This window comes from Cricetulus griseus, chromosome 7 (genome assembly GCF_003668045.3).
Source record: "Cricetulus griseus strain 17A/GY chromosome 7, alternate assembly CriGri-PICRH-1.0, whole genome shotgun sequence".
Taxonomy (NCBI): Eukaryota; Metazoa; Chordata; class Mammalia; order Rodentia; family Cricetidae; genus Cricetulus; species Cricetulus griseus.
This window is the reverse complement of record NC_048600.1, coordinates 128,565,610-128,579,811: the sequence shown is the minus strand read 5'-3', so window position 1 is coordinate 128,579,811 and position 14,202 is coordinate 128,565,610. Positions and strand designations below refer to the sequence as shown.

The following is a 14,202-nucleotide window of genomic DNA, read 5'->3' as shown; positions in this document are numbered from 1 at the left end:
CCAGCAGAGTAACCCCTTTTCCCTGCTGGGTTCTCCCTGCCCAGACTCCCAGCACTACGTCTCTCAGACCCCTTACCCTCCCTCCCTGCTCTCTTCTTCCCTCTTTCTCTCATTTGGAGACAGGGTCTCACTATGTTGCCCTGGCTGTCCTAGAACTCACTATGTGCGTAGAGATCTACCTGCCTCTGTCTCCCAAGTGCTGGATTAAAGATGTGTGACACCATGCTGGCGCCCACTCCCTTCCTTCCTTTTCTTTCTTCCTTTCTTCTTTCTTTCTTTCTTTCTTTCTTTCTTTCTTTCTTTCTTTCTTTCTTTCTTTCTTTTGAGACACAGTTTCTCTGTGTAGCCCTGGCTGTCCTGGAACTCGCTCTGTGGACCAGGCTGGACTTGAACTCACAGAGATCCCCCTGCCTCTGTTAGGATGAAGGGCGTGCGCCACCACCGCCTGGCCTCCCCTACCTTTCTTAAGTTCATCGACCATCTTGACTTTGAAGCTGCAGTCCTCACATGTTCGCCCTTTCTTCTCCCCAGTGCCCCAGGCCTGGCACTGCACACAAGAGCGCAGGTCCTCACACAGGCCCAGGCGTATCTGGATGTGGAGAGGAGGGGCAGACAGACACCATGCTGGGTGGACCCAACTTCTCTTGCCTAGTGCCCACCTTCAGCCGGCTTCTCCTTCCCACCCTCGCTGTCCCTGGGGTTCTCACACCCACACCACTGCAGCGACCGTTGCCTCACCGCAGAGTAGTTGATCTCACAGGTGGTGTCCGTGTAGAGTGACTGCTGGTTACAGTGGCATCGCCCACACTCGCAGAAGCCTCGTCCATTGCAGATTCCCTGGGCAGGAGGGGGCAGCGGTGAGCCAGCAGAACTCCGGCCTCTGCCTGCTTCCCTTTGCCGTCTCCTGGAGAGTCTGAGTGGCACCGACCAGGGTCCCCTCTCCTGCCCACACTACCTGCTGCTTGCTCAGGCCTTACCCCATTGCTGTCGATGCAGGTGGCATTGCTGAGGGGACAGTCACAGCTTCGGCCTGTCCAACCAGGCTCACACACACACTGCCCCATGGAACAGCGTCCTCGGTCTGTAAAGTAGGGAAGGAAGGGAGGGAGGGTAGAGTCACATTCCATATATACAATTCAAGATGGCCACCCACTAGGGTGGGCTTCTGGGAGCCTTGAGGTAGAAGCTGCTCCTCAATTTTCTGGAATCTTCTCCCCTCTGTCCTGCCTTCTAGTGAAGGAAGAGTGACCACCCTCAAAAACAAATCCATCCTGTGACTTGTGTTTTCAAGGGTCTCTAATGGGACACAGATATGAATAGGAAGACATCACACTGTTGGGGGTGGGGAGAAGGCTCAGAGGGCAAAGGTGCACACGTGTGGTGGTCTGCACTCCAGCACTAGAACCCACATGGTGGGCAGAGAAGGAGCAGAGAAAGAGCTCACATACCCGTCCTGTAGCATGCATGCTCTCAGCCCCAATCGGCCAATCAGTGTCTCACTAAAGCCACAAAACCCGTTACAAGGCATCCAGGAGAATCTACCAGTGCATGCTACACTCTCCCAGCATCTTCCTCCCCTGCTGGCTCACGCTCCCACTTCTATGACTGTCTGTCCACCTCCATACACACATGGCTTATGCTTTCATTTCTCCACCGCACTCTGGGAAGCACCGCTGAAGAGAAGAGACGCTGAAAAACCAGATGGAGGGAGGAGGGGTGGTACGATGGCTCCGTGGGCAAGGGTGATTGCTGGCAAGCCTGATGACTTGAGTTTAGTCTGGACCAATATGGTGGAAGGAGGGAACTGACTCCTACAAATTGTCCTCTGACCTCCATCCATATACGATCACACACACACACACACACACACACACACACACACACACACACACACACACACAAGGGTAATAAAAAATTTAAAAAAAAAGGATAGAAGGAAGTATAGAAAAGCAAAAGCATTCCCTCCAGTGACCAGTACACAGTGGGAGCTTAATCAACATTTAATGGTGTAGTGGGTATTTGCTCTGCCCATGACCTTGTTCTTTCTGGATCATGCACCAGAGAGTGTGAGACTGATCCCCTCCTAGTTTCTAAAAATATTATTTATTTTTTTTATGTACATCAGTGTTTTGCCTGCATGTATGTTTGTGTGAGGGGATTGGACCCCCTGGAATAGGAATTACAGACTGTTGTGAGTTTCCAAGTGGATGCTGGGAATTGAACCTGGGTCATTTTGAAGAGCAGCCAGTGCTCTTAACCACTGAGCCATCTCTCCAGGCCTTCCCCTCCAACTTTTAAAGGAGTTACATCAGCAAACAAGAAGCTCCACCTCTATCGGGCCAGGTCGCCCAAGGTCACGGCCAATACCCACTACTTAATGGTTGGATTTTCACTTATTCTTCTCTAACTATCAACTTCCATGTGCCTCCTTGTCTGAGTTGTGCCACCTCTAAGTACGGGCCTATAAGATCACCAGACTATGTGACTATGCACTATGGCTTTGGTACAAGCCGGCTCTAGGCCCTGTGGAGATATGGAGGAGACATAATTTTGTGGTGCCACTAGAAATTTTGCATCTTTGGAGAGAAGGAAAATTGTTCTCCCAAGTTCCTATCAACCTTTAGGGGTGGAACCATCTTGAGTTAGAGTGGAGGTCTGAGTTGCCACAGGAAGCCTCCAGGACCAAGTCTGTTGCTTTCAGGGACTTTGTCATGGGCATTGCAGACGCAGAGGGTGGTCCAGACTGAATTGGGGGGGTTCTGCCTCTACCAAGTGCCCTCCCTGCCCTCAGTGCTGGTCAAGGCTGCCCAGCTTACCATTGCACAGGAATCCAGACGTACGGGGACACTGGAAGTTGTCATACTCGCAGAAGTGACCCTCGTAGCGGCCTTCACCGTAGCACACACAACGTCCACACTGGCACTCGCCACGGCCCGAGCATGGTTTGTCGTCACCCTCACGAAGGCATGGCTGCGTGTCACTCAGGGAGCCCGTGGAGCAGTTGCAAGTCTTGCCACTCCTGAGGGAGAAACTGGTCAATTCTGCACAGCCTGTGAGGAAACCTAGGGCTTTTATCGTCCTGTTTCACAGACCACAAAACTGAGACTCCAAAAAAGTGGAGGCCTGTCCACGTCATACAGACAGCAGTGGCTCAGCTGAAACTCAAACCTCAGGGTCCTGCTAACTGATCACTAAATGTCCCCCTTCAGTGTTCATCTGTCTTAAGTCATGACAGACTTGTTCAGTGTCTGAGGGTGGTTTTGCTTGTCTTTGCTTTTGTTGTGAGATGGGGTCTTTCTAGGAGGCCCTGGCTGGCTTGGAACTCACTAAGAAGACTAGCCTTATTTTGTCCTGGTCCTCCCTCTGGGATCACAAGTAGGCACCATCTCACCTAGCAAAGGTAGATCTGATGTTTCCTTAAGGGGTCATTATCAAGCTCCAAACTTGTGTGCTTGAGGAATCTTCTTGCCTCAGCTCCCCAAGTAACCAAGTGGTCTGTACATGATCACAGCAGCCACCAAGTCTCAGAGCTTTAAACACTCTCACTAACACTCACCTACAAGATAGTTTCTTTTCTGTCTGAGACAAGGTCTCACTACATAGGTCTGGCTGGCCTAGAACTTGCTATTTAGACCAGGCTGGCCTCAAAGTCTCAGAGATCCACCCGAATCTGCCTCCTGAGTCCTGGGATGAAAGATGTGAGCCACCAGATCTGCCACTAAGTTTGTTTCTGTTGAGGTGGTCTGTCTGCATGTGGTGGAAAAGACAGGACATGAAGAGCAAGTCTCTGGTTCTCTCAACACACATTGCAGCCCCTGACAGCTACCTTGACCCAGTTTAGCAGAGAGACACCCAGAAATAGCCCATATGTCCGTGGTGTATGGACGTATCTCTGCTTATGAGGGGTTATGCCCAACAAATCCATTGTAAATTGAATCATATTTACAACACCTAACCAGGTTACAGTGTAGCCTAGCTCAGCCTAATGTCAGTCACTTTTGCGTCATTGTAACTAAAAAAGACCAGGAGGAGACCAGAGATAGGCCTGGTGGCATAGACTCATAGTCTTAGGACTTGGGAGTCTGAGACAGGATTGTGAGTTTGAGGCTGGCTGCACTACACAGTAAGACGGTATCACAACTACGACAATAAACCAATTCAAAAAACCCCACCAAACAAACGAAATAAAACAGACCATCCTAAACAGTTTGAACTAGATTCACCCAGCAACTGAATGTTGCTCCTCCAGTCCTTTCTAGGATCTGCCATCCCACTAGGGGTGAAGCGTATCCACAAGGACCGCCCTGTGACTGAGTACCTCAGAATAAGCTCCCCTTCCCCACTCACCAGCCCTCGTTGCACACACAGTGTCCACACATGAAGTCTCCTCTGTAGTGGCAGCGAGCTGACTGGACTTCCTTTTGCTGAAACAAGACCATGGTGTGTGCACATGTTGGGGAATATTACTTTAACTGTGTAAAGACATGTTACAATTGTTCATGCTGTGGACTCTTAGTTCAGTGTGTAAAGGTGTGTTACATTTGTTTATGTTGCATTTATTTGATTATGTAAAGCTGCATTGCTTTTGTTTCACCTTGCCTGCCCAAGACACCTGATTGGTCTAATAAAAAGCTGAATGGCCAATAGCTAGGCAGGAGAGGGATAGGCAGGGCTGGGAGGCAGACAGAGTAAGTAGGAGGAGAAATTTAGGCTTGAGAGAGAAGGAGGAGAGAATGAGGGAGAAAAAGTGGGAGACACCTGGAGCCAGCCAGGCAGCTGCCAGCCAGCCAGATAGAGTAGGATGTACAGAAGGAAAGAAAGGTAAAAAGCCCTGAGGCAAAACATAGATGAAGAGAAAGAAACAGGTGAAGCTGTAAGAGCTAGTAGGACAAGCATAAGATAAGGCTGAGCATTCTTAACAAATAGTAATTCTCCTTGACATGGCTTGAGAGCTGGTTGGTGGCCCAAAAGAAAAAGCCTGCTACATGCATAGAGGGAAGGGACAGAGCCACTGGGCACATTTGTGGGTTGGGGACAAGGTCTCACTATATAGCTGAGGCTGTTCCAGAACTTCCTTTTTGTTCTTTCCTTTTCTTTTTTTTTTTTTTTTTTTTTTTTTTTTTTTTTTTTTTTTTTTGAGACAGGGTTTCTTTGTATGGCCCTGGCTGTCTTGGAACTTGATTGCTCTGTAGACCAGGCTGGTAACTCAGAGATCCACCTGCCTCTGCCTCCTGAGTGCTGGGATTAAAGGTGTGTGCCACTAGCACCTGGCTAGAACTTTTTATATAGTTAAACTGGCCTCAAACTTGTGGTTTTCTTTTTCTAGCTTCCTAAATGCTTGGGTTACAGGTGTTTCTGTTATTCCTGGCTTTGCCACTGGATGTTTCTGCTGTTTTCTGTGACTCGGGACAGTTCTCTAGGATGTGTGCCCACAGAAGGTTCCATATCATTTACCCAAGATCTTAGTGCTTGGCTCAGCTCCTCCCTCACAGCAGGACTAAATCTTACCAGTTCACAGGCACACACATCACAGATGATGCTAGCATCCATCCGGAGGCCGTCCGAGAAGGAAGGTTTTAGGTGGATGTTGCCTCTTTGGTCTTCTTCTGCCAGCTGGCACACATGCGTCCCATCTATGTCCTCCACTGCCCGAAGCTGTACATTGTATATGCCCTGTGGGGACCCTGCTGTTAGCCAAGGAAGGCCTTGCCCTGATGATCAGGGGTACCGGTGCCTGAAGCCCTTGGCCTTCGGGCTTCTGGGATGGATCTGGGTTCAGATCCCTAGCTCCCCAATTGCCCGTGTTAGGACTGTGGATCCTCTCTTTGCAGTAGCTGTTAATGTTGGAACAAGGGCCTCTCTGGCTCTGGGGCATTACCCCTCTTGCTCGAGTTAGCAACCTGAAGTGCTGTACATTCTTATTCACCCCACCATGTGGACAGGGAAATGTGCCAAGCTCATCCAAGAGGTCGATGCCAGAAGATTTGAACCCCAGGCGCCATGTGTGTCCCTTGTTAGAAGACGCCACTTCTAGATGCTATGCCTAACTGCCCATTCCACTGTGCCCGCAGGAGCCCCACAGGGTCATACCACTTCCCCCCGCTTGATGTGAAAGGACCCAGCCTCTGTCTTCTGGAGGGTATCGGAGGTGACCTCTGTCCTCAGGCCCCGTGGGCTGTCCAGAGCCCGGATGTCCAGGTTGGAGCGAATTCGCTGAAGGAGAAGAAATGACCAGTGATCTGTGTGGAGCCTGGGCTCACCCCCCTCGGCATGGCCTGACTGCTCTTCATCCCGCTCATACGGAAGACAGATGGGAGTGTGCCTGTGATCACAATGGTAGACCCTGCCAGCCTAGGGCCAAGTAGACGCCTCAGGCCCCTAAGAATGGCCAGAGGCCCTGCCTCACCGGCCGTTCCCAGACTCGTGTTTTAACTTTCTCACCCACCCTCTTCGCCCCTTCCCTGTCCCAGAAGGGCGCCACCTCTGCAGCCCACACAGCTTCTCACATTGAAGGCTTCCTCTAGCAGCTCCACGATGTTGGATGAGTCCTCCTGCAGCACTCCCAACGAGGAGACAGGGAAATACTTATGAAGTTTCTGCAGGGGACCACACAGACCTGGGGTTAAGTTCCTTCACTTTGTATCTTTGTTAGTCCCCACTGCTCACACAGTAAAACTAGGCACTGAGCCTGCGACCGTGTTCCAGGGCCCATCCTCTCAGCCGCTTGGGAGATACATCAGGGGGGTGGGGGAGACACCTCCCCACCAGGGCCTACTCCTAGGGACCCAGAAGCTTTGGGAAGGGAGGGAGGTCTGAGAAGTTCTGTCCACCCACTGCACTGTGCCCACCTGCCCAGGGCCCAGGGCTCACACCTCATAGTAGCTGTAAGAATAGTTGGTGACGGCAAAGATGGGTATGATGTTGTGTTTGGCGAGCAGGCGCACCAGCGTGGGCACAGACGGGTAGTCCTGTGTCTTGTACTGGGTGTAGCTGCCCGTGGCGTCTAGGTGGCATTTCTCATCGTTGCGGTTCATGATGCCAGCCAGTACGTTGGCACCGTCAGCCTCATAGTGGAAGGCAGACTCAGTGGAGAACACCAGTAGGTGGGTGCTGTCAGCCCGCCAGCCGATGTCCCTCTGGAAGACAAGGAGGGCCGTGGCCAGTAAGCCAGCTGAGGACTTACATTCCCTCATCATAGAGGAAAAGGAGATCAGTTCCCAACAGGGGGCTGGACCGAAGCCACAGGATTGGCAGCATGTGTGCCATCATGGCAGCATGTGAATGATGACAGTGAGAACCGGAAAGTGATGACAAGGGATGGGAAAACACGTGCTGAGTGTGTGCACACCATGGGCACCAGAAAAGGTTCAAGCCGTCAGCCACACTGCACGAATAGTTTAGACACATGGGAAAATGTTCACAGCACCATGCTAAATGAGATGGGCCAGCTGGAAGGGTAGAGCAGCTGCAGTGGTTTGAATAGGCATGGCCTCCAGAGCCTCACATATCCAATGCTTGCTCAGCAGGGAGTGGCACTACTTGGGAGGGATTAGGGGGTGTGGCCTTGTTGGCCAGGCCCAGAGTCTCTCTCTTCCTGTTGCCTTTGGGTGTGGATGTAGAACTCTCAGCTCCGTCGTCTCCAAGACTGTGTAGACCCAGCTCTATGTCTGCCTGCCTTGCTTCCAGCCATTATGATAAGAGACTAAAGCTCTGAGACTGTACGTCAGCCCCAGTGAAATCCTTTCTTTTCTAAGAGCTGCTGCAGTCATGGTCTCTCTTCACAGCAATAGAACACTAAGACAGCAGATTATGGCAAATAATTTGAAAAGTGCATAGGGTGACTTTGTTTTTAGTCCAAGGCTTTGCCCTGTAGCCCAAACTGACCTCAAACTTGTAATCTTCCCACCTTAGCCTCGAGAGTGCTGGGATTATAGGCAGAGACCACCACATCTAGCACTATTGGGAGGTATGTTTGTTTTATTTTTGTTTGTTTGTTTGTTTGTTTGTTTTCTTTTTGGTTTTTTGAGACAGGGTTTCTCTGTGGCTTTGGAAGCTATCCTGGAACTAGCTCTTGTAGACCAGGCTGGTCTCAAACTCACAGAGATCCGCCTGCCTCTGCCTCCCCAGTGCTGGGATTAAAGGCGTGCGCCACCACCGACCAGCATTGTTTGTTTGGTTTTTTGATACAGTGTTTTTCTATGTAACAGCAGTAAACTCACTCTGTAGGCTGGCCTTGAACTTAGGGATCTGCCTGCCTCTGCCTCCTGAATGCTGTGCTGCTGTGCCTCACAACACCTGCCTGTTTTGTTTTTCAGGGTTTCATGTAGCCCATGCTGGCTTTGAACTCAGTGGGTAGCTGAGGGTGGCCCTGGACTCCAGATGATCCTGCCTCCGCTTCCCAAGGCTGGAATTGTGGACCTGTATCCCCTTGCCTGGTTTCATATAGCACAGTTTCGAAAACTGCGTCACACCAGAAAGTACTTAGGAGTGTAGTGAGTGAAGAAAAGAAAAAAGGCCAAGTTTCAAAATGTGGACAAAAGGAACAAAATCGAAAGCAGGCTATAAAGGGGATGGGTATTGGTGGTGGTGGAGGAGTTACAGGAGATTTTTGTTTTCTAATTTATCTGCAATTTAGATAGGTTATTTTCAAAATGAAAAAAAAAAAAAAGTAACGTAGGCATAAAAAGAAGTGGCCATTTTATCTGCTGGCACTGGGCCAGAGGGATGGCTCATCAGGTAACAGTGCTCGTCATCAACCCGAGTTACAGCCCTCAAGTGTGGGAAGGTTGAGAACTGACTCCCAACAGTTGTCTTCTGACCTCTGCATGCACACTCCATACTGCGGCATGCACGCCACACAGATAAAGAGTTAACCTGCCAAAACCCAAAAAAAAAAAAAAAAAAAAAAAAAAAAAAAAGCTGGGCGTCGCTGGTGCATGCCTTTAATCCCAGAACTCGGGAGGCAGAGGCAGGCGGATATCTGTGAGTTCGAGGCCAGCCTGGTCTCCAGTAGTTACCTGCCAGCACGGCTGGAGACAGGCAGCTTGTAGGGTGGGAGATGGTCTGGTGGGCTAGTGTCAGGGCCCTGAATATTCCAGAACTGCTAGACCTGTGTCTGCCTCCCCGGCCAATACAAAAACAGGCTGTGACTATCAGCTGGGTTTGTACCCTGACCCCCAGCGTATCGAAGCTGGGATTAGAATTAAGGCCACTGGAATGTTTGGTGACCTTAAGGAATGGGGTCCAGGCCTCTGAGGACCCCCTTAAGGAGTTCTGAGCCTAACAGTGAAGGACAGGCCAGCAGCAATTTATGTCCTTCCCAGAAAGCTGCAGTCCTCATCTGGCAGGGTCCCTCGAACACTCACTGTGCACACGGCTGTCTGCAGGATGGCATCGAAGCCGCCTTCGGGGGCGTCCAGGTTGCCTGATATCCGTTCTCCTTGCAGTTTGTCCAGGAATTCTTCCACGCTCTCTGTCAAGCTGATGACGTTCTTGAAGGAGAATGGGGGGTCACTGTTGGGCCAGGGCTCCTTCAGCCTGGACAAGGTGGAAATTGAGCCAGTGTCAGGGAAGGACTGGGTCCCACATGCTCCGGTGCCCGTGACTCATTCCGGTCAGAGGAGAATTCTAAGTGCCAGCATGACAGGAGGTGGAGCACATGGCCGGGACTCCTGCCCACCCAGACCCACTCAGCCACTCACTTCTCAGGCCTCATGTCTGTCTGAGGGACACTGACTTTGTCCACAAACTTTCCAAATCCAATAGTGTAGTCACTGGTGAGCTGGCGCAATATATTGGCTGGATATCAGGAAAAAAGAAAGACGGCTGAGTCCCAGCAACCCCACAGGGGACCCTGTGCTGCTCAGTGTAAACACTGTGTGTTGAACATCAGCTCATGGACTCATAGCGTTTGTTCCAATTTTTTTTAAAAAATTATTTCACGTGCATGGCACTTTGCTTGCATATATGCCTGGTGTCCATGGAGGCCTGAAGAGGGGTCAGATCCCCGGGAACTAGAGTTGCAGATGGCTGTGGGCTACCATGAGGGTGCTGGGAATAGAACCCAGATCTTCTCTTAACTGCAGAACCATTTCTATAGCCCCTTTGTTCAGATTTATAATTGGGGGAAATGAGGCTGGAGACAACTTAGAATTGTGTGTTTAGAAATAGTGTGTCAGCCAGGAGGTGGTGGCTCACTCCTTTAATCCCAGCTCTCATGAGGCACAGGCAGGTGGATCTCTGAGTTTGGGGGTAGCCTGGTCTATAGAGTGAGTCCCAGGACAGCCAGGGCTACACAGAGAGATGCTGTCTTGAAAACAAAACAAAACAAAGAGATAGTGGGGCAGCTGGGCACTGAACTCGGTTTGTTCTGCAGAACTGGCATAATCATGGCCTTGTGCCATGGGTTCCCTCTTTGTCAGGGTCAGATGGCTCAGCTCCTTGCCATTCTTGGGCCTCCTGTGAAACCTCAAATCATGAGCAGGGTCTGGCCGGAATCTCCCTCTGTGAACAGGGGATCTTTGAGGTGTGTGTGGGAGGGTGGGTAGGTGGGGGCCCTCAGATGTTTTGTCTTTCCCGGGGGGTAGGTGCAGCTGTCCTGTGTGTTGGCCTCCTGAGCTAGCTGGGCAAGCCCCACACCCACCCCTTCCCCTCCACACTGCAGCCGTACCCAGGTTCTGCCCCATCTGCTTGAGGTTGTCCAGATCATCAGACATGGAGTTGGAGAAGTCCATGAGGATGTACAGATCCATGGGGCTCTCCAGGGGCTCAAACACCTTGAACACAAAGTTGCGCTCCTCACCTGGTCGCAGCCGGACCTGCAGGCCTTGGGGAGACACCTGGCTGCGGTGCAGGGTGGTGTCAATCTGGGTGTTCTGTGTCCAAGGGAGTGGGGCAGCTTATTAGAAGGTCACTCTGGAGACCTGAGAGGGGCATCTCAGGCCTGCCACGGGGCACCATGGGCCTCAGAACCAGCCAGTCTCATGCGTGGAGAGCCCAGCCTTCCACCCCACTCCAGGCACCTCTGTGATGTCAAGACTGCTCTCCATAACCAGCACACTCTCTGCCCTGCAGCCTGCGGCCAGAAGCTCCTCCTGGGTATTGCAGCGCCGCTCCTTGAACAGCTGGCCAGAAGCAGATGGGCTCAGTGCAGGTGATGGCCAAGCCCTGGCCAACCCAATCCCAGTTGATTTCCTCTTGATACTTCTGACCCTAACCTCTTCTCCCACCCACCTGGCTGGGGCTAGGCTGAGCCGGTGGAAAGAGTGAAGCTGGGGTGGGGGTAGATGGTGGCTCAGGCTGGCCCACAGAGCCTAGCGGTGGTGGCTCACCTCGTCTGTGCAGTAGGCACAACTCTTGTCCACACGGATGCACTCCGTACAGCTCTTCACCTGAGCCTTCTTGCAGCGGTTGGCTGGTGAGCAGAGGGCACATGGAGGGAGGTGAGGGCTCACCAGGGGCCTCCCTTCCCCAGCGGCACCTTCGCCAGGGAGAAGTGTGGAGTCTCTCCCAAATGTATAGAGGAGAAAATGGTCTGCTCCACAGAGCAGAGCTAGCAATGAGCAGAGCAGGCCTCAAACCTGGAACTTCCCCCTTAAGTCGGGAGGATGGAGAGCCAAACGGAAGTACAGGCTCTGCTGGATGGACCACCCTTGCCATTTAATCCTTTCCAGGTATGTCTAGCCTGTAGCCCTTGGGCTTGTGTGACTAAAGACAGCTATTAATACACAATAGTAAACATACTTAAAACATCATGAGATTTTTTTTTTATTTTGGTAGCCTGATTGCACAGTTCTCAAGCATGAATCTTGTAGATGACATCAGGTCTTAATGTCAAAAGGCTGGCTGTAATTGTTAGGCCCTACAAAAGCTCCCATCTGTCCAGACTCCTGTGACAAGCCACATCCTTCATTCCCTGCCCTTTGCCAGTGCCTCCTCATTATGGCTATGTTTCCTAGGTGGCTGCCAGGTGACTGGGTCTGTCCCCTGAACCTCCTCTAGGGAGGGGACAATCTGTCTTGCTTTTATCACAGGACCCGACCCTTGTGCTTAGCACAAGGCTGGGCACACAGTAGGTTCTTGGTACATGAAGGAAAGCCCTCAATTTACTATTATAGTCCTATAACTATAGTCCTCTCTAGGAAATGAACATGACCTCAACTGGCAAGGAAAACTTAATTGGTAGGAGCCATTTTCCACCTGGGGACATTCAAGGGAGTAGTTTGCATGCCAGCAGTCCCCTTCCAGGGTCCTCTAACACTCAGAGCTCTGCTACGGATGCCTCAGCTCTGACTCTCAGTGGACAGCTTACTGCCCTTTCCATTCTGCCCACCAAGCAGGGCTTGCAATTGTCAGAGGTGAAGGGCGTGGACCCTCAGGTTCTCCAGCCTGAGTGGTGTACAGCTGTCCATAGTTGGGTGACTGACTTGTGCAGGGTCATGTCTTAAGAGCTGCCTAGAGGGGCCTACAAGGATATTCAGACTCACCCATGTTCCCAGGAAGACCGACACTCAACACCGCTGCCAGCAGCAGCTTCACCCATGGCCCTGGCATCCTCCTCATCCTGCAAAACCACAACAATGGACACATGATGCCTCTATACCCCTGGTCTGCAGCGTCTGCTCCCTGGATCCCCACCAGAGCTGCACAGGTGAGACAATCTTGTGTAAGTGTAGAAATGGAGGCTTGACCCAGGCATGGTGGATCATGCCTATAACCCCAGCACGTGGGAGAGAAGAGAGAGAGAGAGAGAGAGAGAGAGAGAGAGAGAGAGGGAGGGAGGCTGTCATGGGCAGCTTGAAGTCTTGTAAGGAAAGCAGCTGGCCCCAGAGCTACTAGGGCCTGCATAGAGGAGGGCAAAGGCCAGGGTCACATCTCTGTTTCTAGCGACACAGACAAGGCCACATCCTCTGACCCTCCTCCTCAGATCCTTTCTTAGCAACCCCAGTTTGTAGAGCAGGGAGAGCCCCAGGCTCCGGGAGGCTGAGACCTGCTTAGAAAGGAAAGGAGGATACACTGTCCCCTGCACCCAAGACATGGTCTCCAGGGCAGCCGACAGCAGCCCCAGCTCATCCACAGGCAGAGCCAGCATAGAGAAACCACCCTAACAGGGCAGTGGCTAGGAGGCAGCCCTGAATCAGCAGAGGGGTGGCTCCTGGGAGAAATGTGTTTCTTGCAGGCTTGGGCGTAGGCACCACACCCACACGCTACACAATGCAAGTGGCAGATTTGGCCTCCCCGGGGGCACAATTACCTAGGCAGGTATGGGCACTGGAGGGACAAATCCAGCTCTTTTCACAGGCCCAGTACATAGAGCTGTCACCAACAGCCAAGACAGCAACTGCCATACCCAACACTTATAGCATAGCATAGCACAGCATCCGCACAGGACCCCGGCAGGAGAGGCTTGCCTGTGTATGCTTTAGGATGGGGGGCTGTGGAGCTTCTCATCCAGCAGTCAGCATTGGGAGGGTCTGGTGGGCATTTGGGAACAGCACAGATTTCATACTAAGCTACACACACACACACACACACACACACACACACACACACACACACACACAGAGGCTATAAGATGGCAATTAAGGGTCTAGGCAGACACTGTTTTCTTCAACAACTTGTATTTAAAAAGCTCTAAAAGTAGTGGCGCATTATAGAAACAATGAGATTTCACATAAACGTTGGGATTGTGGATGTCATCAGAGTATATGGCCTTGGCAGGCTGGGCGGAGCAGACAGTACAACAGTTCTTGAACATGCCCTGTCACCGTTGGAAGTTAGGGTTAAGGAGTCAAACACACGCCTTTTCCGCCATCCTCTCTCTCTGTCTTTCCACAGCCCCTAAGAGACTCCGTTTTCACTTTTCAGAAACAAAACGGGCCACCTGAGTGGAAGCCTGTGCTCAGGGCGTGGCAAGTCTGAGGGGGAGAAGGACGAGGTCTGTGCTTGCCCTTGGGAACCACCTGGAGTCCCAGGCAGGGCGCAGTGAGCGCTATCCCGAAGACTACCCCAGAGACTGTGAGGAGTGCAGTGCCTGCAGGACTGCTGGGTGAGATTCTGAAACCTCTCTGAGAAAGGGTGCCTGGAGTAGGATTTGGGAAGGGAGCAGGCTGGTGGCTTGCCACGAGGAAAATCAGGGACTCCCCACATCCCCCGCTTGCACTGGGTCACCACACAGCAGATTGCAGACGGGAGGCAGGCACT

The 14,202-nt window shown here is 51.7% G+C and overlaps 1 protein-coding gene across 1 annotated transcript in view; it reads right to left on the bottom strand.

Moving 5' to 3' along the window:
• Positions 1 to 12,489, bottom strand: part of Itgb4 (integrin subunit beta 4) — a 29,340-nt gene extending 16,851 nt beyond the window's left edge. Inside the window, exons 1-14 of the mRNA XM_035448172.1 lie at positions 12,486 to 12,489; positions 11,331 to 11,413; positions 11,022 to 11,123; positions 10,670 to 10,874; positions 9,366 to 9,604; positions 6,873 to 7,136; positions 6,507 to 6,596; positions 6,091 to 6,213; positions 5,509 to 5,673; positions 4,348 to 4,424; positions 2,817 to 3,019; positions 978 to 1,081; positions 739 to 837; positions 460 to 589 (exon numbers count right to left, since the gene is read on the bottom strand). Coding sequence (XP_035304063.1) covers positions 460 to 589; positions 739 to 837; positions 978 to 1,081; positions 2,817 to 3,019; positions 4,348 to 4,424; positions 5,509 to 5,673; positions 6,091 to 6,213; positions 6,507 to 6,596; positions 6,873 to 7,136; positions 9,366 to 9,604; positions 10,670 to 10,874; positions 11,022 to 11,123; positions 11,331 to 11,413; positions 12,486 to 12,489 — 1,888 coding nt within the window. The remainder of the gene's footprint in view (positions 1 to 459; positions 590 to 738; positions 838 to 977; positions 1,082 to 2,816; positions 3,020 to 4,347; positions 4,425 to 5,508; positions 5,674 to 6,090; positions 6,214 to 6,506; positions 6,597 to 6,872; positions 7,137 to 9,365; positions 9,605 to 10,669; positions 10,875 to 11,021; positions 11,124 to 11,330; positions 11,414 to 12,485) is intronic.
• Between the last annotated feature and the right edge of the window lie 1,713 nt (positions 12,490 to 14,202).